The sequence below is a fragment of the Madurella fahalii genome (assembly GCF_045866475.1).
Source record: "Madurella fahalii IFM 68171 DNA, scaffold_5, whole genome shotgun sequence".
NCBI lineage: Eukaryota > Fungi > Ascomycota > Sordariomycetes > Sordariales > Madurella > Madurella fahalii.
Window position 1 is genome coordinate 1282106 of NW_027263975.1, and position 20364 is coordinate 1302469.

The 20364-nt window shown below is 58.7% G+C and overlaps 7 protein-coding genes and 1 non-coding gene across 8 annotated transcripts; 3 read left to right on the forward strand and 5 right to left on the reverse strand.

Annotated features, from left to right (window-relative positions):
- Positions 1 to 203: 203 nt before the first annotated feature.
- MFIFM68171_t156 lies at positions 204 to 295 on the reverse strand. Its single transcript has 2 exons — positions 260 to 295; positions 204 to 238 (listed from the first exon to the last, which is right to left on the reverse strand). It is a non-coding gene; the product is annotated as a tRNA-Glu (tRNA).
- Positions 296 to 828: 533 nt separating this feature from the next.
- MFIFM68171_08948 (JmjC domain-containing protein) lies at positions 829 to 2403 on the reverse strand (the record flags this gene model as incomplete). Its single annotated transcript, XM_071064367.1, has 1 exon — positions 829 to 2403. One exon carries the CDS (start codon positions 2401 to 2403, stop codon positions 829 to 831), a length of 1575 nt encoding a protein of 524 aa, XP_070920468.1.
- Positions 2404 to 3663: 1260 nt separating this feature from the next.
- Positions 3664 to 4839, reverse strand: MFIFM68171_08949 (S-adenosyl-L-methionine-dependent methyltransferase; the record flags this gene model as incomplete). The annotated part of the gene is made up of 4 exons (XM_071064368.1): positions 3664 to 4117; positions 4180 to 4381; positions 4442 to 4629; positions 4691 to 4839. The coding sequence occupies 4 exons, from the start codon at positions 4837 to 4839 to the stop codon at positions 3664 to 3666; spliced, it is 993 nt and encodes a 330-aa protein (XP_070920469.1).
- A 2006-nt stretch (positions 4840 to 6845) lies between these two features.
- CDC45 (DNA replication initiation factor cdc45) lies at positions 6846 to 9528 on the forward strand (the record flags this gene model as incomplete). Its single annotated transcript, XM_071064369.1, has 2 exons — positions 6846 to 7619; positions 7672 to 9528. The coding sequence occupies 2 exons, from the start codon at positions 6846 to 6848 to the stop codon at positions 9526 to 9528; spliced, it is 2631 nt and encodes an 876-aa protein (XP_070920470.1).
- A 1672-nt stretch (positions 9529 to 11200) lies between these two features.
- ncs1 (Calcium-binding protein NCS-1) lies at positions 11201 to 12264 on the forward strand (the record flags this gene model as incomplete). Its single annotated transcript, XM_071064370.1, has 4 exons — positions 11201 to 11211; positions 11424 to 11512; positions 11680 to 11975; positions 12085 to 12264. 4 exons carry the CDS (start codon positions 11201 to 11203, stop codon positions 12262 to 12264), a joined length of 576 nt encoding a protein of 191 aa, XP_070920471.1.
- An 820-nt stretch (positions 12265 to 13084) lies between these two features.
- On the reverse strand, positions 13085 to 15336 carry FAA4_2 (long-chain fatty acid-CoA ligase; the record flags this gene model as incomplete). The annotated part of the gene is made up of 3 exons (XM_071064371.1): positions 13085 to 13177; positions 13273 to 14408; positions 14478 to 15336. 3 exons carry the CDS (start codon positions 15334 to 15336, stop codon positions 13085 to 13087), a joined length of 2088 nt encoding a protein of 695 aa, XP_070920472.1.
- Positions 15337 to 16927: 1591 nt separating this feature from the next.
- RKM5 (Ribosomal protein lysine methyltransferase) lies at positions 16928 to 18094 on the forward strand (the record flags this gene model as incomplete). The annotated part of the gene is made up of 3 exons (XM_071064372.1): positions 16928 to 16985; positions 17074 to 17235; positions 17352 to 18094. The coding sequence occupies 3 exons, from the start codon at positions 16928 to 16930 to the stop codon at positions 18092 to 18094; spliced, it is 963 nt and encodes a 320-aa protein (XP_070920473.1).
- Positions 18095 to 18266: 172 nt separating this feature from the next.
- MFIFM68171_08954 (Kyphoscoliosis peptidase) lies at positions 18267 to 20291 on the reverse strand (the record flags this gene model as incomplete). The annotated part of the gene is made up of 1 exon (XM_071064373.1): positions 18267 to 20291. One exon carries the CDS (start codon positions 20289 to 20291, stop codon positions 18267 to 18269), a length of 2025 nt encoding a protein of 674 aa, XP_070920474.1.
- Between the last annotated feature and the right edge of the window lie 73 nt (positions 20292 to 20364).

The window sequence follows — 20364 nt, forward strand, 5'->3', positions numbered from 1 at the left end:
CGAGGGGCTGGCAGGAAGATCAAGCTACCTTATGGACGCGTTTCCCGCCCGCTTCCCCCACGAACCACTCATTCTCTTTACTCCTCCTCTTCCCAGTACGAAGCAGGTTCTCAAATTGCGGGGGAAAAAAAGGAAAAAAGAAACGTAAGAGGTCGATGAGTTAGTTACATGGACTAGCCATATAACAGAAAAAAATATTGAGACTCGGATACCGGGAGTCGAACCCGGGGCTGTTGAGAGAGCAGTCACTTCTGGGAAGTGAGAGTCAACGATGTTACCGCTACACCATACCCGACTAAATCGTGTGTGGTTCCGATTTGTTGAGAGTGGAACCTCATAATTCGATACTTATGCAATTACGACGATCACATTGACAAACACGCACTGGTAAGAAAAGGGGTCGAGCGTCGGCACCCAGTTCAAGTTGGTATTTTGGTTTTACGCAATAATAAGTGCAAATAATGAGTATAAGAAGATTGCTATTCTGCTTTGCAAAAGTCGGTTTCGCGGTGATGGATTATACATCCGCTCGGTTAGAAAAGAAAGAAAATTGAAGTGCGGCTCATTCGAGTCAGGAGACGGGATGGAGCATCCTAGCACGAACATAGGGGATGAAAGCAGGATACGTTGAAGTAAACCGCTGGAAAGCAGTTATAACTATAAGGGTGTTCTCTCGAGAAGCTCCTGACGCGAAGACTCCACGCTAAGATGGCCGGGAATATTGTGGTCTTCCCCCAGAGTCTAGCTCCCGAATATGTCAAGCATCATACCTCCTATCACTAAACACACACCCCAACCCATCCCCATCTCACTCTCCCCTGACCCGCATCAATTCCACCAGAAACTCACACTAAAACTCACACTCAGCCCTCTGACATAGTGCCACCAGCCAATGGGTATATACAACACGTCCCCCTCCTCCAGCACACACTCCCAGTACTCCAGCCGTTTGAACGCCTCCTCCCACCCTTCCTTCCCCCGCGCTCTCCCCTCTTCCATCTCCGCCCCATCCAAATCCCACCCCTCCACAACCCCGACATCAACCTCGCTGGTATTCCCCATCTCCACGCCGCCCTCCTTCCCCCTCGCCCTCATCTCCGCCGGCCGCAGCCACGCCGGATAGAGCCGCACGTACTTGCGCCCGACCACCTGCGCGAGCAGGTTATGATAGGGGTCCGTGTGCAGCGGGGTGATGGTCCCCGGCGGGCCGAACCACGCGTTGAGCTGGGGCGCGTCCAGCTCGGGTTGGTCTTGGGACGGGTCGGTGGGGTGTCCTGGCGGGACGGTGTAGAGCAGGTCCGGGAGGGGCTGGATGTCGGACTGCAGGGCCGGGAGGTGGGTGAAGAGCGGGTGTTGGGCTAGGTAGCCCGTTCCGGTTCCGGTTCCGGTTCCGGTTCCGGTCCCTGTTCCTGTTTCTTTTTTGTTGTTATCGGTACTATTGGCGGTGATGTATGAGGTGAGAAAGTCGCCAAAGGGGATGATCTTTTGAGACCAGCCCTCGTCGACGTAGCTGCGGCCTAGTTCGACGGGGACGAGGCGGCGGCCAGAGAAGGTGCGGGACAGGAGGTACGACGGCTTGTTCCAGGGACGGGTGGTCCGGGCAGGCCAGGCGTCGGTTAGGCCGGTTATGATGAGGGGGAGGGGGCCTAGTTGTCCAGGGATGGTTGGGGGAGAGGTGAGGTAGAGCTGGAAGGCCTCGAGAGAGATGTCGTGGATGCGGCGGATGAGGGAATTGATTGGGGGAGTAAAGGGTTCATGGCGGGAGAACGAAGGGGTGTCTGCCCAAGGGTTTGTGGCGGTGGGCTCATCTGATGTCCGGGGTCGTTTGGATGGCCGTGATTCGGGGGTTTCTTCTGTCCTAGACGACGCTTGCCAGACTTGCTCGAGCAAAGAAAAAGCCTGGTTGATCCACGGCCTGCCGCGCCGCTCTCCTGCCGCACCGGCGAGGATAAGTGCGAGATCGAGCGTTTTGATTATCTCGTCCAGCCCGTGCTCAGCGGTTGCCTTATCTTGTTCGCCGACAACAGATGCATCGGCCATCGACCAAGAGAAGTACTGAAGGGCAAACTTGAGGATGCTCGCGTCCGTGTACAGTTGCCTCCAGCACGTCGGCAAGTCCTTGAACAGGTATGCATAGAACCTTGCGTACGACGTCGCAATAAGGTCGTCTAGTCGCCTGAGAAGCAACGTCTTCCCTTTGTCCACCTCGGCGGTTGTCCCTCCATCCCGGTACAGCTTGAGCAATTGCGAGGCCTGCCTGTGAAGGAGCTGTACCAAAGGCTCACCGCAGCCTACGAGACCCCCGGCGCAACTACCATCTCTCAAGATGGAGACACACTCAGAGGCAATCTGGTCGGCTGCTGCTAGGCATCGTGCCTTCAGCTGCTCATGGGCATTCCTCATCGCGACAGCCACGGGAACCGGCATCTATTTGCCCTCGCCCAATCAGAAACATTCGATATGCAAACTAGCTACCGCGGATCCCGGAACGAGGCTCACCAATACCTCAGAAATCCTTGATACTGCAGTTGCTGCATTAGACCGACTGGGAACGGAGGGGTGCAGACAGGAGCGGGAAGGGATTGGAGCGGCACTTGCAGTGAGATGGAGAGGGAGGCGGGGCATTACAGTGCTTACAGCGGGCCGACCCAGCGCCACACAGGAGCTTCATCGCACCACTTGCAGCAGAGCATGTACAGTACAGGCAACACCGGTATGCCCGACTCCTTGTTCCGTCCCAAAGAATCGAACCACATACATGCATAATACCCACGTAATATAGCCGAGCAGTTATCGCCGACAACCCTCGGTGTCCAAGTGCGTTCGGGCAAGGCAGTCACATCGTCTGCTCGCGTTATTTCCAGCCCACATTGCGACTGCGATTTGCTGGCATGTGAGCAGCCAGGCTGGGAACATAGGGACTAGGAGAGGACGGTAAGGCATGCTGATGGCGCCTCAACTACGTTTATTGATTCGCAGCTCTTGAGCCCCCGGCTAGCATGAGTCGTGCTGCCCGAAATACATGACTCGGTCTCGTAATTCGGTCGACCCATGAGGAGACAAGCAACGCCTCCCAAGTAGGTCCTTTACCTAAAGCCATGTTCTGCCAGTAATGGAACCTCTTAAAAGGGGGAACATCTTGTTTCCTGCCCAAATTTGGTCTCTGCTACGGCCGACCATCCGGCCGGCCGGGACAAGGCACTCATCCCATGCGTCCGGCCACACTAAACGCAACCGAGGTCGGCGAAAGACCGGAATCGTATTCCCGCAACTCCTTTCGGGAGGCATCGGCACCATCGGCGTTTCTCCATCGTGACAAATAACCATCGGGGTCCCTATCCATGGGGCCGGGGGCGGGTCAGACCTGCAGCTGCATGCAACGTCAGGCTCGGGTTCGACGTCGAATGATGCCGTTACGTGGTCGTGCAGACCGCGTGTTATCTCGGCAATTTTGTCAACTGGATCGGCGTGGCGCTCCCCAAGAACCTCTTTGGCTGCTCCAGTAGTGCCAGCGAGAATCCCCCCTCAGTTGCTTGCCAGCGGACGACTTGATACAGGCGCCCACCTGGGCCCTTCATGTGCGTTCCGGGATTTGTTCTCTCCTTTACTTGCAAGGGTCTTGATTCTGAGCATTCCATGGGGCGATTATGCTCCAAAGCCCGCTCACTCTAGCGGTTTCTGAGCCCAGACAAAGTGTATGGGTATATAGGCATGGAGCCGCCTATTGGTCATGGTGGTTGTGATGTTGCTGACCTGCTCTTCAATCTCGTGCTTTTCGAAACCGGCTTCAACGAAGGGCCGTGCAGCCATAGCACCGACAAAATCCTTGACTATTTCACGGAAATATCCGCCAAGAAGCCTTAGATGCTTGTCCCGGGCCCATTCCCCGACGGGCATGTGGAACACCTTTCTTTGCACATTGACGTACCCCAGACGGTGCAGAAGCTCGGGAAGTTGCTGGACGATCCAGAGGTTGAATCCATATTTCTCCTGCAATATGGATGCCAACGTTGAGTAGAACTTGTTCAAGGGGTAATCGGGTGGGACGGTGCCGTCGTCGGACGATGCCTTTGGGAAAATGTCTTGAATCTCAACCCAGCCGCCGGGCTTGAGGTTCCTGTAGCCGACGGTATGATTAGCCGGAGATTTCAACAAGAGGCATTGGCCGTGACTCCTTACCGTATAATCTTGTCGAACAACCCTGTATTGTCCTTGAGGACGGTGTTCACGAAGCGCAAGTGTGCAAAATCGTAGTCCTTGTCGTGCACCCACTCGTCTTCAATGTCGTCGACAATGAATTCGACATTTGGGGGGATCCAGTGAGGCTGGATGGGCGAGAGATCGACCCCCGTTATTATGGCACTGGGAAAGGCTTCACCAACTAACAAGACCACGGGTCAGTTTCCCCCGGCCGAGTTGAGCCCCTTGTCGGTCCGCATACCTTCGATAGCCCAATCCCCGAACCCGGTACCCAGATCGATGATTTTCTGGGGTTTGTCTCCGATCGGGGCGAGATACAGCTTGCCGTTTAGCAGCTCTTTGAGCATTAGGTGCCGCAGCGATTCCCTCTTGTATTCTTCGTCGTCGTTCGGTATAGGGTACCTTCCATAGCGGAACGCATGGTAGCGTCTGCGACCAGATTTCAGGACTCGGTTTCATGTTGTAGGCACAGAGTCAGGACGGCACGCACCTTCCATATTCCCATACATGATCGCTAACGCTCGAAGTGAGGGAGCAAAACGTGCTCTCCGGCTCGCTCGGTTCGTAGTCAGACGTTTCCTCACGGCCAGTTTCAGAATCCTCGTCAGTGAGCGGCTCGATGATGACGTGTTCCTCCATCCCGGCCAGAGAACTCGATGCGTCCCTCTGCATCCAGATCGGTGTCCTCCTTGACCTCAATGGTGACAGGGTTGAAGATAGCGGCCAAGGACATGTTTCTTTGAGAGCCTTGACTGGGGCGTACTGCAGCTGTCAAGCAGCCACCCCCCGGAGAGCGTGCAACCTCGGAGTGTCGAGGTGAAGTACAAGGGGAAAAAATAAATATATAAATAAAACGAGAAAGATAAAAAAAGAAAAGAAAAAGAAGAAGAGAATCGTCCCAAGATTCCACACCCAAGCGGCCCACAATGTCACAGGTCGAATGACGGTCCCGGAGACTTGCAGCTGCGGCCTCTTCCCGGACGAGAGGGAAAATCACGTATTTGTGCAAGTCACAGCCGGAGTAGAAAACAGACTCGGCGGGAAGGACAGGCTCCGTGGAGCTCGGGCGAAGGCGACAGTCATGGCAGCCAAGAAGGAAAAGGCGAACGGCCCAAGCAAGCTAAATATGTACCCTCAACTCCCAATGGTGGAGTGCGCCTCGGAGGGCGGACTCGACGACATTTTAGACGCAGCTTGAGAAGCTTCCTGGGGTCCCAAGGTCCTGAGGGGTGGAGCAGTGGATATGTGGACGAGGCAGAGAGCCAATCAGCGACCGACACCTCCTGGTACCGCACGAGATGGTGGCACCCGGCTGCAGGAAGAGACGCCATCGCTGCATCTCGACCGCCCGCTGGAGGTCGTTGTCCACACGGCACAGGCAGGCCCGGTCGACCCAGCTCATCGGAAGAGGGCAAAGACCCAACGGTGGACAAACCCCTCGCCAATCCTCTCTGCCGGGCCTCAGAAGGTGGGAGCCCGCCCAGAGCGCTGGGACAGACGGAACGCCAACACCTCAAGCTGCGTTCCCAGTTGCGTTCCCAGCTGCGTTCCAACTTCCCAGTAACCAGAGTCTCGGTATGTGGCCTGCTAACCTACGGTAGCGCGCAGCACCGCAGATGACGCGGCGACCAGCAGGAGCCACCGCAAACCATTGTAGAGGTGTCGGCCATGGCTTGCCAGAATTTCAAATCTAGTGTTGCATCAGACAGACGAGTGGTCGAATGGGTCCCGAAATCGGGAAACCCCGCTGTGTGTTGGGACTGCGACGGAACGGCTGCTCAAAACCTAGACGGCGCAATTGCAGGCTCACGGACCCCAGCACTTGGGGGTTTGGCTGCCTCTGGGTTCCGTCGGGGGCGGTTGGCAGATGGTGGCATCAGGAAGTGCAAGAAGACGTGAAGGCTGCAACCCAAGGAACCCATGATGCCATGAGGCGGGAAGAAGCGGTCAGACGAAGCACGAAAAAAGAGGGGTCGAGCATTCAACGGGAGTTCCAGTGGTTTGGTTTCATTGTGAACAGCGTGCACAGCGGGGCAAGTACAGTGCTTCGGCAGGGGAACGGGAACGGGAGTGAGACAACTGGCAGCCCAGTCCCGGCAGGCAAAGCCAGCGTGCTGGTGTGTGCCGGGTGGTTCCGTCGGGAGTGTGGCCGGGAGCGTGGTCCCGTCGGGAGTGTGGTCGCACACAGTCCAGAAACACAGTGCCTATTGGTGCCTGCAACGGTGCCGTCTGTCTCTCCCCACGCCCAGCCCAAGTCGCGTCGTCCCGTAGCGCTACCGCGTCTTGCAGTGCGGCGTGTAAGTCTCGACTTTGGTAAACACCTCTCCACCCTCTGCGGAACACCGATCTCCATCCAACTTGTCCCACCTTGTTCTTTGGTCGTGGACATCTCTACAGTCACCCAGGAGCTTCATATACTTACTTATTTACTTGGCCAATTTTTTTTTGTCCCCTCAATTTTATCCTGCCAAAGTGTCCATCGCGTGCATCCCACGGGCGAAATCTCTGCCAGCTTTTCTCAGCTTCCATCTGCGACGACCCTCCCACTTGAATCCTGCCATAACCGCGACGGACCTCACACTCAACCGCCTCCATGACGAGCCTCGCAGAAAAACGCGTCTAGAGCCACCCCCCAGAACGTCGCCATGTATCTACCGCGCGCCCTCATCTCCAAGCTCTACATTCACCTACAAAACACGCGCCACCCATTGTCACCACCGGTTCTGATTCTCGTCGCCCTCGAGCCCGATGCGCTCTGCGCCTGCCGCATTCTCACGCGCCTGTTTAAGCATGACTACATCCCGCACAAGATCCAGCCCGTAGCGGGCTATGCCGACCTGGAACGCGTGGGCAGGGAGCTGGTGAGCCCTATGATGGAGACGCGTGGCGGTTCCGGCGGTGTCGTCGTCTGTCTCGGTGTCGGTGGCATGGCTGACTTGGGGACGGTGCTGGGGCTTGAGCCTGAAGGCGAGGAGAACATGTTCGGCAAGGTCGAGGTTTGGGTCGTCGACTCGCATCGCCCATGGAACCTTGGCAATATCTTTGGTGGATTCCCGCTGGAGCCCGAAACCGACGAGGCGACCACCTTCGCAGCCCGCTCCCCGGTTGGCGTGAAGGGCGGGCGCATTGACCGTGCATATCAGCCTGGTAAAGGCGGCATCGTGGTGCTCGACGATGGCGACATTGAAGATGAGCTGAGCAAGGAGCGGGATGCTTACCTTGCCCTTGTGGATATGCCTGACATTGAAGACGACGGGGAGGACTTGGGCGACAGCGACGACGATGAGAGCGAAATTGAGGACGGAGAGGGACTTGTGTCGCTGCCTCGGGCGGGCCAGAAGCGGAAGTCGTGGGACTTTGACGATGGTGATAGCGAGGATGATGACGATCGTCCTCGGCAACGGCGGAGGAGTAACTCGGTATGTTTCAAGTCCGGAATCCACCGTGAGCTCTTGGCTAACCGTCTGTTAGTCCACTTCTATCCCGGAGTCACCTCGGCGCCCGGCGCAGCGGGGCCTCATATCGCTAAGAGACGAGGCCGTGTTTTCCAGCGACCCAGCTGAACCTCCGACTGCGGCTCAACCCCTCAGAGCGCCATCAGCAAGGACCTTGAGACGGAGGCTTCTCCGGTTACGACGCAAGAACGAGGCCGTGCTAAGAGACTACTACCGACTGGGCACTTCATACTCGGAACCCATCGCGTCCATGATGTACTCCCTTGCCTCGGAGCTCGGCAGGGAAGACAACGACCTCCTCTGGATGGCTATTGTCGGCGTCACATCAATGGAGCTGTATGGGCGCTCCTCTGCCGGCATCGCGGTTCCCGTTCGCAGTTCTGAGGCCCGCCCGGCCTCGGGCTGGCTGGGGGTGCGCGGTGCGAGAATACGCCAACTCCTGCGAGACGAAGTACGGCGTTTGAACCCCCCCGAGGTCGGTAACGGCCGGGTTCTCCCCGAAAACACGGGCATAATTCCCACCACAGCCCGCAGCCCCGAAGACACGAGCATCCGCCTGTCCCCGGAGCCCAAATTCCTTCTTATCCGGCATTGGAGTCTCTACGACAGCATGCTCCACTCACCCTATCTCTTTTCGCGCCTCAAAACGTGGAGCGAGACGGGACTCAAGCGGCTGCACAAGCTCCTCGCCAAGATGGGCGTCAGCCTTGTGCAATGCAAACAGAGCTATACGCACATGGACATGATGCTCAAACGGGAGCTGCGCACAAAGCTGCTCAAGTACGCCTCGCTCTACAACCTCGACGAGCTCGTTCCGACCGTCGACACAGACGGCAAAGACCGCGGCGGCGCCAAAGACGGGTGGGGGTTCGTCCGCAGCTGGGGCTGGCGAGCCACGCTGAGCGCCCAAGACGTCGGCGTCGTCATCGGCGCGCTCCTCGAGGTGGGCAAGAACACACCTACCGCCGGCGACTCCCACCAACATGCCGGTGGGGCCCTTTCCCAGCAACGACAACAACAGCAACAGCAGCAGCAGCAACCGGGTACCGACGAGCAACAAGGCGCGCAGAGCCCATCCGAGGAATGGCTCCCGCGCTTCTGGGAAGCGTACGACGCGCTCGAGGACATCGAGGCGCTCAAGGCGGGGCTCCCGACGGCGCAGTTCCTGCACAAGGCCATCTTCACGACGGGCACCACGCTCCTCAAGAAGAAGCAGGTCTCGCACCTGCGCGCGTTCCGCATGTGCGTCGTCAAGGACTCGCCCGACGCCGGCCTCTTCAACCACCCGGGGGCGCTGACCAAGTTGGCGCTGTGGATCGGCGAGGCGCTCGCCGAGCAGGAGAAGGACGCCACGGGCGGGCGGCTGGCGCACGGCGGCCGCGGCACTCCGCTCGTCGTGGCCAGCCTCGACGAGAAGAGGGGCGTGTACGTGGTCGTGGGCACCGGCGGCGGCGGCGGGCCCGACACGGCGTTTGTGGATCGCGAGGCGGCCCGGAAGAGGGCCAAGGAGAGAGAGGAGAGGGAGGAGCGGCGGCGGGCCAGGGAGAAGATCCGGGAGGAGAAGAGGGCCGCGAGGATGAGGAGGAGGGAGGAGGCCGGGGAGGATGGGGAGGGGGAAGGGGAAGAGGAGGAAGAGGAGGAAGAGAGTGAAGAGGAAGAGTCTTCCGAGGACGAGGATAGTGAGGATGAGGACGATGCTGTTCGCGAGAGAGGGTACGGGCTGAATCGATTTGGCACCGCTTTCCAGGATGTGGTGGGTGAGACCAACGCGAGGGTGCGGATCGATAGCTTTGAGCACTGCGTGGTGGAGGTGAAAAAGGAGGATCTGGGAGGTTTTCTGGAGAGCTTGAGTATGAAGGCTGTGGTCGGGTGAGTTGGGTGTTGGGTCTTTTCTCATTGCATGATGGCGAGCGGGTGGATGGGTGGTTGGACGGACGGACGGACGGATGGGTGGACGCGGTGGAAACAGATTCCCTTTTTCCCTGGGGCGCTTAGGAGTTGTTGCTTCTGTCTTTCTCTTCGTTAGAGTACCCCCTTGTTCTGTTTATCCACTGCACTGCTGGAGGTATGATGATGGTATGAGACAGGTCGGCATGGCAAGGGGAGAGTTTATTTTGTTGTCTGTGCATACACCCCCCACATTAGGTAGTTATTCCCCCGTTGTTGGTTTCATACGTGGATGAAAGAGGCATTGATTTCTCAGAATTTGCCCGCGATGTCGATAGCTATGGTACTGAGTTAGAGTGCTGAGTAAGAGCCGCTGTTGATCTTTGATGGGAATTAGAGATGCTCGGCACTCTCCGAGCACCTGTGAAAGAGTCCACAGCTGAAGGAATTGTCCTGCATTCTGTGGTCTGCACAGTCAGCAGCAGCCCACCCATATGCTCTCCTGCACCCGTCCTCCCCAGCTGAAGACAGTCCCGAACAGCTCTCTTTCCCCAGACACAGCGGCTCGGGGATCACACAACATCGCACAGTCGGCGGGCTTAACTGGCCGGGCAATCCGTCCCCTGCGCTCTTGGCGCGTTTGCACAGCCCCCTTATGTAATCAACTGGCCGGGCGGGGTGCTGCATTTCCACCCCTCGTTTTGGTGTTGACTTTTTGGGGCGGGCTGAGTGGCCAGCGGTTGTCGCCTTGCTTTATTCTAGTTTTCTCGTGGAACACGCAACTCGGTTCTCGTTGCGGGTTCCGGTAGCCTGGCTGGTGGGCGCAGCTCACCGAACCTACGGTTTTGGGAGGACGTTCAAAACCAACCCTTTCGACTCATGTTCTCAAGCTTAGCGGTCCACTAAATGCCCGTCTAGCATCAACAGGTGCCGGGCTCGCCTTTCGCCTCCTGCCGGTCAAAGCTAGCCTCGCGGGCTGCCAAGTCTTGACACAATCTGAGAAATGTACTGTCTGATCAACAGTAAGGTTTTCGATGTTCGTTGGAGAAGGGCAATATTGTATGTAAATTGGCTGAGCCATCAGGCGCTTCCAGGAAAGATGTTGGTTCAAACGCAATGTCCTCGAAAATGGGTAGGTATGTAGGTACGGGTAGGTACAGTTGGTACCTAGGTACTGTAGGTACTGTACCATTACCTAGGATAGGTGTATCTGTCTGAAACTACAAGCAGCTCCGGTATCAGAGCCGAGCTCCAGGTGTTCTTCCAGTGACAGGGCCGTGCGTGCCGCAGCGCGCCGTTCCTTGTGGGACTGCCGCAGTCGTCACTGCTGCGGCGCCTCGCCCTCGCTCCCGTCTGTTGTCCGTCCACCACTTTGCTACCTCAACTTTCTGCGAACCGCGAACCTCGCACTCACGTTCCCGCAGCCTCGACCAGTTTGATTGTCGCATATTTTCTTCGCCTTGACACTTGTGCCTGAGAACGACATAGACGACTCGAGAACAAGCCGCGCGCAATCACCCTTAGTACCGCAAAGGGACCGTCGCCCGATCGAGCAATTGAGCAGCAAACCCTTGTCGTAAAGCCCCTCGCTCCTCGACGCCGCCAGCGTCAAGACAAACCGGCCACGGCGGCAACAACAACACTCCTCCCCGGTAGATATGGGCAATTTGTGAGTGCGCGATCCATTCTCCATTGTTTGCCGGCGTCCAGAATCCCGGATTTGTCGAGGGAATCGGTGCTCTCGTGCCTGTCAGGCGACTTCGGCCCCTCTGCCCCTCTACCCCTCGGAGACCGACGCTTGCATGCCCCGTCATACCCCTGGTGGTTGTCATTCCCCAGACATAGCATAGAGTTTGCCACTGACACGCTGCCCGCTCACAGACAGTCCAAGAAGCTCCCGGATGACCAGCTGAAGGAGCTGCAAAAGTCGACCAACTTTGACAAGAAAGAGCTGCAGCAATGGTATAGAGGTGCGTGACCTCTCTTGCCTCCTTTTTCTTGGGCCCGCCTCCTCTCCTCCCACCCAGCGCCGCTACCGCTGCTGCTATCAACTTTGCGCACGCGTGCGCACGCGCAAGAATCTTGAAACACATAAAAGAATACTAGATCAACCTATCCCTGACCACAGTATGGCTAGGCTTCCTGAAGGACTGCCCCTCGGGCATGCTCACCAAGGGCGAGTTCCAAAAGATCTACGCGCAGTTCTTCCCCTTTGGCGACCCCTCAACCTTTGCCGACTATGTCTTCAACGTCTTCGACACGGACAAGTCCGGGACCATCGACTTCAAGGAGTTCATCTGCGCCCTGAGCGTCACGAGCCGCGGCAAGATGGAGGACAAGCTCGACTGGGCGTTCCAGCTCTATGATATCGACGGCGACGGCAAGATCAGCTACGACGAGATGCTCAAGATTGTCGAGGCGATTTACAAAATGGTATTGTTTTCTCTTCTCTCTTTTGCTTGTGGAACTGAAAGAAAAGGAAGAAAAAAGAACAAAATCACTATGGACTAGTGTGCTGACGTCACTTGCTGCTGCCCGCTAGGTCGGCTCCATGGTCAAGCTCCCCGAAGACGAGGACACGCCCGAGAAGCGTGTCAGGAAGATCTTCCGCATGATGGACAAAGACGAGAACGGCAGTCTCGACATGCAGGAATTTAAAGAGGGCAGCCAGCGCGACGCAACAATCGTGTCGGCCCTGTCGCTGTACGATGGTCTCGTGTGACGGGGGTTAGCTCGGCCTCCCGGGGGCGGGTTTTTTCTCATCTTTTTCATATTAAGGTTTTTTTTTTTTTTTTTTTTTTTTTTGTGTAGTGTAAGATGAGTCGGAAATAGGGACGGAATAAGCGATGTGTTGATGATGACCTGGTTGGTTACCCTCTCGTAGATTTAGTTTTTGCCCTACCGTGGCACGGCGCTTGATCCATTGCCGTAACACTCTAGCTTATATGAACCTCCAATGATATACGTTAACGTTCAACTCGATTTCTTTGGGCGGCGCTACGGAAAAGAGGTAATTTAGAAACTCGAATTGCCCAGAGATCCGCTGCGATCTGTCACAGGTCTCGTGGGGGGCGTATCGCCACGCCGGACTCAGCTCACGCCGGACCCAGCTCACGCCAGAGAGCAACATCCCGCGCAAAGAGGGTCACTCGACCTCCCATAGCCCGGTTCACAGCCACATCGACCCTCGCAATGCACAGCTCAGACTACTCCATGACACACACGTTAGGGATCTCAACAATCGGCCGAGACAAGACATTAGATAAGCAACCAACCAACCCCGACCAAGCCCAGCCAGGCCCGCAGGAGCCGGTCAGCTATAGAGAGCCGAGTGACATGACAGAGACTCAAGCGCACCACCAGAAACATCAACAAACAACCAGCAAAACGAAGAGTGCGACGGGATATATCACATATAATAATCACAAGTTTCACGACTCCTCCCTCCATCGCCTAACTCCCTCCAAAATGAAACCAGAGCGTAGCATAGCAGCAGCCAGCAGCCAACAGCAAAGCTTTCAGAACTAGTTGGGGCACCACATCTAGCTCGACGCGCCATACGCCTCGGCCACCTCCTTCCTGTACTTGTCGAGAATGCCCCTGCGGTTGAGCTTCTGCGCAGCCGTGACCAGGCCCTGTAGAAGAAAACACAATCGTCAGTTACCGCGCTCGTTCATATCGCCTAGCAGTAAGCTGGCAAGGGGGCGGGGTGGCGGGGGGAGAGGCTTACATTCTGCGGTGTCCACTCATCATCAACCACTACAACGCCCTCGATGATCTCAATTCCCGACAAGCCACCTGCGCGGCCAGCAGCCTGGAGCTCCCGGAGGACGGCGCCCTGCAGCTTCTTGTCGTGCACCAGCACCTCGAGATCATCGCCCTGCACGCCAATCGTGGCTGCCAGCTTCTTAAACGCCGGCTCGGCCGGGACGATGATGGCGATGGGCTTGGCGCGCTCAATGTCGGCATAGACGCAAATGTTGGCGACGACGGGCGCGGACCGGTAGATGGCCTCGAGCTTCTCGAGGGCAATGTACTCGCCGTTGAGCGTCTTGACCAGGTTCTTCTTGCGGTCGATGATCTTGAGGTGGCCGTTCTTGTCCCACTCGCCGATGTCGCCCGTCTTGAACCAGCCGTCCGGAGTCAGCGCCTCGGCCGTCTCCTTGTCGTTCTCGTAGTAACCCTTCAGCACCGTCGGCCCGCGCAGCCAGATCTCGCCTTGCGGGTTCGGCTTGTTGGTGGCGAAGTAGCCGGCGTCGGGGAAGTCGACCAGCTTGGCCTCGACCGACGCCGTCATGGCGCCGATCGATTCGGCCGTCCACTCGAGCGGGTTCTGCAGCGTGCCCATGGCCGCCGTCTCGGTCAGGCCGTACCCGATGATCATGGGGCAGATGGCCATGCTGATGAACTTCTGCGTCTCCTTGGACACGGGGCCGCCGGCGCTCAAGCACAGCTTCATGCGGCCGCCCGTAGCCTCCTTGATCTTCTTGAACACGACGGCGTCCAGAATGCCGCTGCCCGGCAAGCCTGTGGCCATCAGCCGCTCCTTGAGTGCCAGGGCACCCCAGAAGAGACCCCGTACGACCGGGCTGCCGGCGTTCACCTTGTTGATGATGCCCTTCTTGACCGTCTCCCAGACGGCCGGCACGCCGATCAAAACGCTGGGCTTGAATTCCCGGATGTCGCCGTTGCAGTTGCGCACCGATGCGTCCGACAGCGTCTTGGGGTTGCCGTAACCCAGGACAGCGCCCCAAAAGATGGCGGCGTGCTCGAAGACGAACTCGAGGATGTGGGCCAGCGGCAGATACGTCAGGAGGCCGTCACCGGGGCCGATGAAGGGCTGCACGATGACGCTGGCACCGGCAACTGTAGGTAGCATTGGGTTAGCTGCGTCCGCAAAATACCGTCTGAAGGGGAAAAAAATTCCAAGCTTACCAGCCGCGACAACAGCCTCGTGGGTCACTGGTACACCCTTGGGAGTGCCAGTAGAGCCAGATGTGTACATGATGCAGCAGAGATCCTGGGCGGTAGGCGGGACCGGGTCGCTAGGGTTCTCCTCGCCAAGTTTCCGTAGATCGTCAAAGCTCAGGATGTTGATGTGCGGGTACGACGCCTTGAGCTTGTCAATGTGGCCCTGGTTGACCTGGTGCTGGCTGTTCCAGACGACGGTCTGAACCTCGGTAGCGGCGGCGAGCACGTTGGTCAGGGTGGGGAGGAGATGGGGATCCAAGAAGATGGCCTTGGCCTTGGTGGCCACCATCGAGTACCGTAGACCCTCCTCGCCGAGCGTGTCGTAGGCCGTCACGATGGGCATGCTCTGCGAGCAGGCGCCGTGAGCCACGGCCAACCAGTTCTGGCTTGTCGCGGCATAGATGTGCACGCGGTCATCCTTGGCGAGACCGATCTTGCGCAGACCAGAGCCGAGGTTCAAAATCAAGCGCTCGTACTCGGTGTAGCTGATGTACTCGTACGGGCTCATCTCAAAAAAGGTCCACGACTTTTCAACTTCGGTCTCCTCGCCGTTGACCACCTTCTTGATCATCTTCTTTTCCTGATGCGTCCGCACGAGCTTGCGCGAGCCCATGCACTTGGCATTGCCAAACTTGGCGACACTCTGGCAGACGAGCTCGTAGACGGTAGTGATCTCGTCGGAGGGCTTGGTGAACAGCCCGTTCAGCGCAGCCGGGTGCCTGCGGACAGGCGTCTCGCCCTCGACGGGCGTCTGGTCGGGCACCTCGACAGAGAAGGGCGGCCTCGCCGTCATCCGCGGCTGCAATTGGATCTGCTTCGACATTGTGGGCGATCTGGGCCTGCCGTGTGCGATCAAGAAAGCTGGCAACGACGATTGTCCGGCGTGCAGTAACGCGCTGGAGCGATGGAACCGAGAAGCCCCGCTATACCTCGGTCACTCGGCAAGGGTAAAGTCGAGCAGCAGAAGCTCAGCTGTGCTTGCCTCGTCGCGTATGTCGGATGATCCACCAGAGGAATCTAAAGAGAGGGATGGAGAGGAAAAACTGGAGAGCTGGGACGAGCTCGGGGTGGAAGGGGAGGGAGGCAAGGGGTTTTGGGGACAAAGCCGGTCCCGTCCTGTGGAGGCGCGTCGGCGTCGGATAACCTTCACCCTCAACAAAGCGCATGGGGCTTTGGGCTTGGGAAAAGCTCAGTGGCTCGTGGGCCGGCTGCTGCTGGGCCCTGCTGGCCCCTGCCTGAACCCAGCCCGCAAATGCCTAGCCTCACCGAGCTAAAGGCGCGTCCTGGCAGGCTCGGCGACCCACCCCCAAGCGTCTTCCAAGAAAAGTGGCACTGGTCACATTGGAATGGAATGGGCAATCAGGACACACTCACGACGGTGCCTGGGTGTCCCGGGTGCCCTGGGTGCCCTGGGGTGGTAGCAGCGCCGTGCATACACACAAACACGCGAATGCCACCGTGTTTAGCTCTGTTTGGTTCCGTCATCCCATGGCCAGAACGCAGGACGCAGGACGAAAAGATTCGCATCGCCGGGCGGGACGACACTCTAGTGTGCAGGAAGAAAAGACGCTTCTGTGGAGAGCCAGAGCAGTACCGTATACAGTAGGATGTTTCGGAATACTTGTATGGAGCTAATCAAACTGGACGGGTCTCTCCGGCAGGGCGACTGCTGCTGGGCAACATCTTGGCTGCGCTGCGCTGTTGGTCCATGGCTCCAGGCAGCGTGTGCGACAAAACGGAAAGGCTGCATTGCAGACAAATAAATGGCCGCATTCTGCAACAATAAAAAGCGCTGGGCCTCGGCCGCCCAGTGCCAACAGCTGCGCTGTGATGATTGCTTGTGATGCCGATATGTTGACGTTGTTTGGAGAGCTTCGGCTTCAGCCCCGATCACTTGCGCATCGGTCGAGCATGCGCGCCACACAGACGCTGCAGTAGGGGCAGGCAATTCCCTTGGCAAGCAGGATTGAGCAACCAAGGGGCCTTTTCCCCGCATTCTTTGCTTCCCCCATCTCTCTCTCTCTCTCTCTCTCCACCTTTTGGACCACGCTTAAGCTTGAATATGGGCGTGGCACGCCAGACATGCAACACCGACCTTTACTACCCTAATAGAGCCCATACTGCAGTTGGGTGCGGTGTAGCCTTGTAGCCAAAGAGACAGTCATAGGGCAGGGCCCACCACCATGCGGTCAGGGGCAGGGCAGTCCAGGGGCAACTGATCGGATGTTCTCCGACGGCTGCGCAGTTTAGCATTGTACTGTACTATGCTAGTACTGAATAGGAGCAGGGCCCAGACCCCACTATCCCAGGCTATTCTCGCCTCCGCATTTTCCAAAATTACTATCAGAATGCCGAGAGCTTCCCCGTCTTTTTCTGCCCAACAACTTGCCATTATTGGACAGCAGACCAACACCATGAAGCTGGAGGGTTTCTTGCGAGCGCTCGGCGCCCCGGCGCAATCTGCTGAGGAAGGTGGGAAATAAATGGAATGAGAGTGCACACCGAATCATGCGCTGCAGGGATCTCGTGGCCTGCCGGTGCACTGACAGTAGGTTTCTAGAGACTTTCGAGCTGTTTGCTCAAGACCTGCCTTCGCAAAGCCTCGGCTTCGTCGATCCCAAAGCCCCGGCTCTGGACCTAACCATCGGCGGCCGAGATCTGACGATCCACCAGTCGCCGGCTGTCCTCTCATCCAACCGTGCCGGTGGCACCACCGGAGCCGGTGCGTTTCACCCTCCTTTGGTGCACCCGCTTGGTCCTACCGTCTCACCTCCCCCCACATTTGCTAGAATGTCGCGCCGCACACGCTGCTGACCTTCCCATTCTCTCTCTGAAAAGTCGTCTGGAAAATCACCCCCTCCTTTGCAGAATGGATCAGCTCACCCTCGGCCAACAACCCCTTCTTCGCCCACGGCGTCCTCTCCAGTGACTCCGTCGTCCTTGAGCTGGGCTGCGGCATCTCCGGCCTAGTAGGCATCCTCCTGGCTCCGCGCGTCTCTCGCTATGTCCTCACGGACCAGCCCTACGTCGCCAAGCTCGTAGAGCAGAACATCGCCGAGAACCAATGCTCCGCCTCTGGCCCCGCCAAGACAACCCGGCCCTCGAGATCCGCCGCCGCCCTGGGGAAGCAGCGCGCCACTACTCCGAATGGGGCGGCGTCACGGAGAGCGGGAGGAGCGGGAGATGGAAGGATCCGCTTCACCCCGCTAGACTGGGATACGGACGAGGTCACCGCGGGGTTGCTAACGGGAGTCGGCGAGGCGACCAAGAAGAGCTTTGATGCTGTCCTAGCGTGTGATTGCATCTATAACGAGGCGCTCATCGAGCCGTTCGTGACGGCGTGCGTCGATGTCTGCAGGCTCCGGACCGTCGATTCTAGCGAGGCAGAGCCCTGCATATGTGTGGTCGCGCAGCAGCTACGAGACCATCTCGTCTTCGAGGCTTGGATGTCGCGCTTTGCCCAGTCGTTTCATGTCTGGCGAGTTCCGGATGAGCTGCTGCTCGAGGGCTTGCGCTCCAACTCTGGGTTTGTGGTGCACGTCGGGGTGTTGAGGGAGGCGATTAGCGTAGAAGGGAGCTAAAAACCGCTGCTTCAATGAATCTATATAGGTATATCTATTTCGTGAAGATGGAGATGCGTACCGTGGACCATGACCATTGCGACCACCATGCCTTAATCATGCGAATTCCCCCTTCCCCCTTTCCTTTCCCCCTCCCCTAAACACCGGCTTTCTTCTCAACCACCAAGGCCTCCTATACCAGATCCCACTTTACCAAATAAGCATAACTATACCCACAACGCCCCTTCTTCCGCAGCCACTCCTCCTTCGTCAGGCCCCTCGCACTCTGCCCATCGACCTCCTTAAACCCAATCAACGATACGGTCTGTCCCGGCGCCCCGAGCTCCCTCGCCTCGACGTCAAGATAATACCAGAAGCCATCGTACTCCAGCGGGACGATGTCATCCTTCCTCCCGTCCATGCCCGCAATCTTGAGCGCAAACAGCACCTGCTTCCCGGGGCCGTGCCGCTCGGGGTCCCAGTGCTCGCACAGCTTGGCGAACTGGAAGCGGACGACGCTCTCGGCGCCGTAGACGGGGATCCTCCGCTGGGCGGGCCGGAAGTTGAACTGATCGAGGCCTTCCCTCGTGGCGTCGCCCATCCACTGGGCGGGCTCGTCGCCGACGGGGCCGACGATGTACTCGTCCCACGTGGGGCACCTCCCGTCGCGGAAGTACCAGTGGCGGTCGTCGCAGGGGTAGTGGCGGCGGCCAAAGTTCTCGTTGCTCATGGTGAAGCACTCCGGGGCGAAGCGCTGCTTGTACTGGCCGTTGGAGAGGGCGCCGGCGCCCCAGCAGGCGTCGACGAGCTTCCACGCGCCGCCGTCGATGCGCACCGCGTTCCACGCGTGGCCCGTCGCGTTGCGCGCCGGCGGCCGCTGCCCCGGCTTGACCGCCGTGAAGCCGTACCCCTTGCCGTGGCCCGTCACCACCTCGCACGCCAGGCCCGCGCGCGTCGCGATCGACTCGTACACGCGCGCGTACCCCTCGCACACGGCCTTGCCGCTGAAGATGGTCTCGGCCGGGGTCTGGCCGCGCGGGATGCAGTTGTTGAAGAAGCCGTGCACGTCGTAGACGATGTTGTGGTGGCACCACGTGAAGATGGCGCGGGCCTTGTCCGTCGCCGAGGGGAAAGGGTCGCAGAGCACGTGGGCGAGGTAGCTGATGGGGTCGTGCCGCGGGAGGGACGAGGTGGGGTGCTGCGCGGCGACCGAGTCCGGGGCGGAGAAGTCGCGGCAGATGAGACAGCTATTGGCCGTGGTGATCGTGGCGCTGGGCGGTGGAGGAGCGGGCGCGGCGCGGGATGCTGCCGCGTTGATTTGGCCCAGGGTAGGCCGCGAGCTTAGAGGGATAGGGGGCGGGGCCGGAGGGGTGGAGGGGAACGATGGCTTGGGGGCGCCAGAGCCGAAACCGCTTTCTATGGCGGATTTGGGTCGGAAGCTTGGTGGCGGAGGAGGTAGCCGCCTTGCTGGGAGGGCCGGGGAGGAGTCTTCTGTTAGGACGACTTCCGGCGAGTTGGCGGGCCTTGATGGGAGTCGAGGAGGCAAGGAAGGCCGCGGGGGCTCTGCAATGCGCCGGGGTGGGAGAGACGGGGTAGCGCTCGCCGCCTCCCTTTCGGCGGCTTTCTTTGCCTTCGCTTCAAGCTCGCGCCGGGTCGGGGGGAGCGGAGGCAGTTTGGCTAGTTCCAGCGGCGGCGGCAACCTCCTTGGCGTGTTCGTCTCGAGCGCCCCGTTCGAACCAGGAGACTTGGTGTGATTCGGCGCCGGGGCGGACGCGGTTGACAGGTGCGAGACATCTGACGAATTCGAGTTCCTTCGGACAGGGAGAGTCTGAGCAGAAGGCTTGCGCGACGGCAACGCCGGCGGAGTGGCTTGTTGAGAGTTCCGTGATGGTAGCGGGGGTGGTGTGGGACGCGCCGATACGGGCGCCGGTAATTGCACGCCGTTTTCATGATCTGTAGTAGTCCGACGCGGAAGCGGGGGCGGAGCGCTTTCTGTGGCCGCCCTGGTCGGCCGTGGGGGGATTGTAGGGTTCGGCGCGGCAGCGCTCTCACCGGAAGTCGTCTGGTTCACCACCTCGGTAGCAGCGCGGACAGGGGGCGGCGGAGGCGGGGCTCGTTTGCCAGCGGCCGACGGCGGGGCCTGGAAGTTCTTCTGCTGATTGAGAGCAGCAATGCGCTCAGCGAGCGTGGTGAACCGCGGTTCCTCTACTTCAGCCATTTCAGGCGGGTTTCTCAGCGATGGTCGGAGGGTCTGCCAAATTTCGTCGGAGAGTTGTGAGGAATTCGGAGGT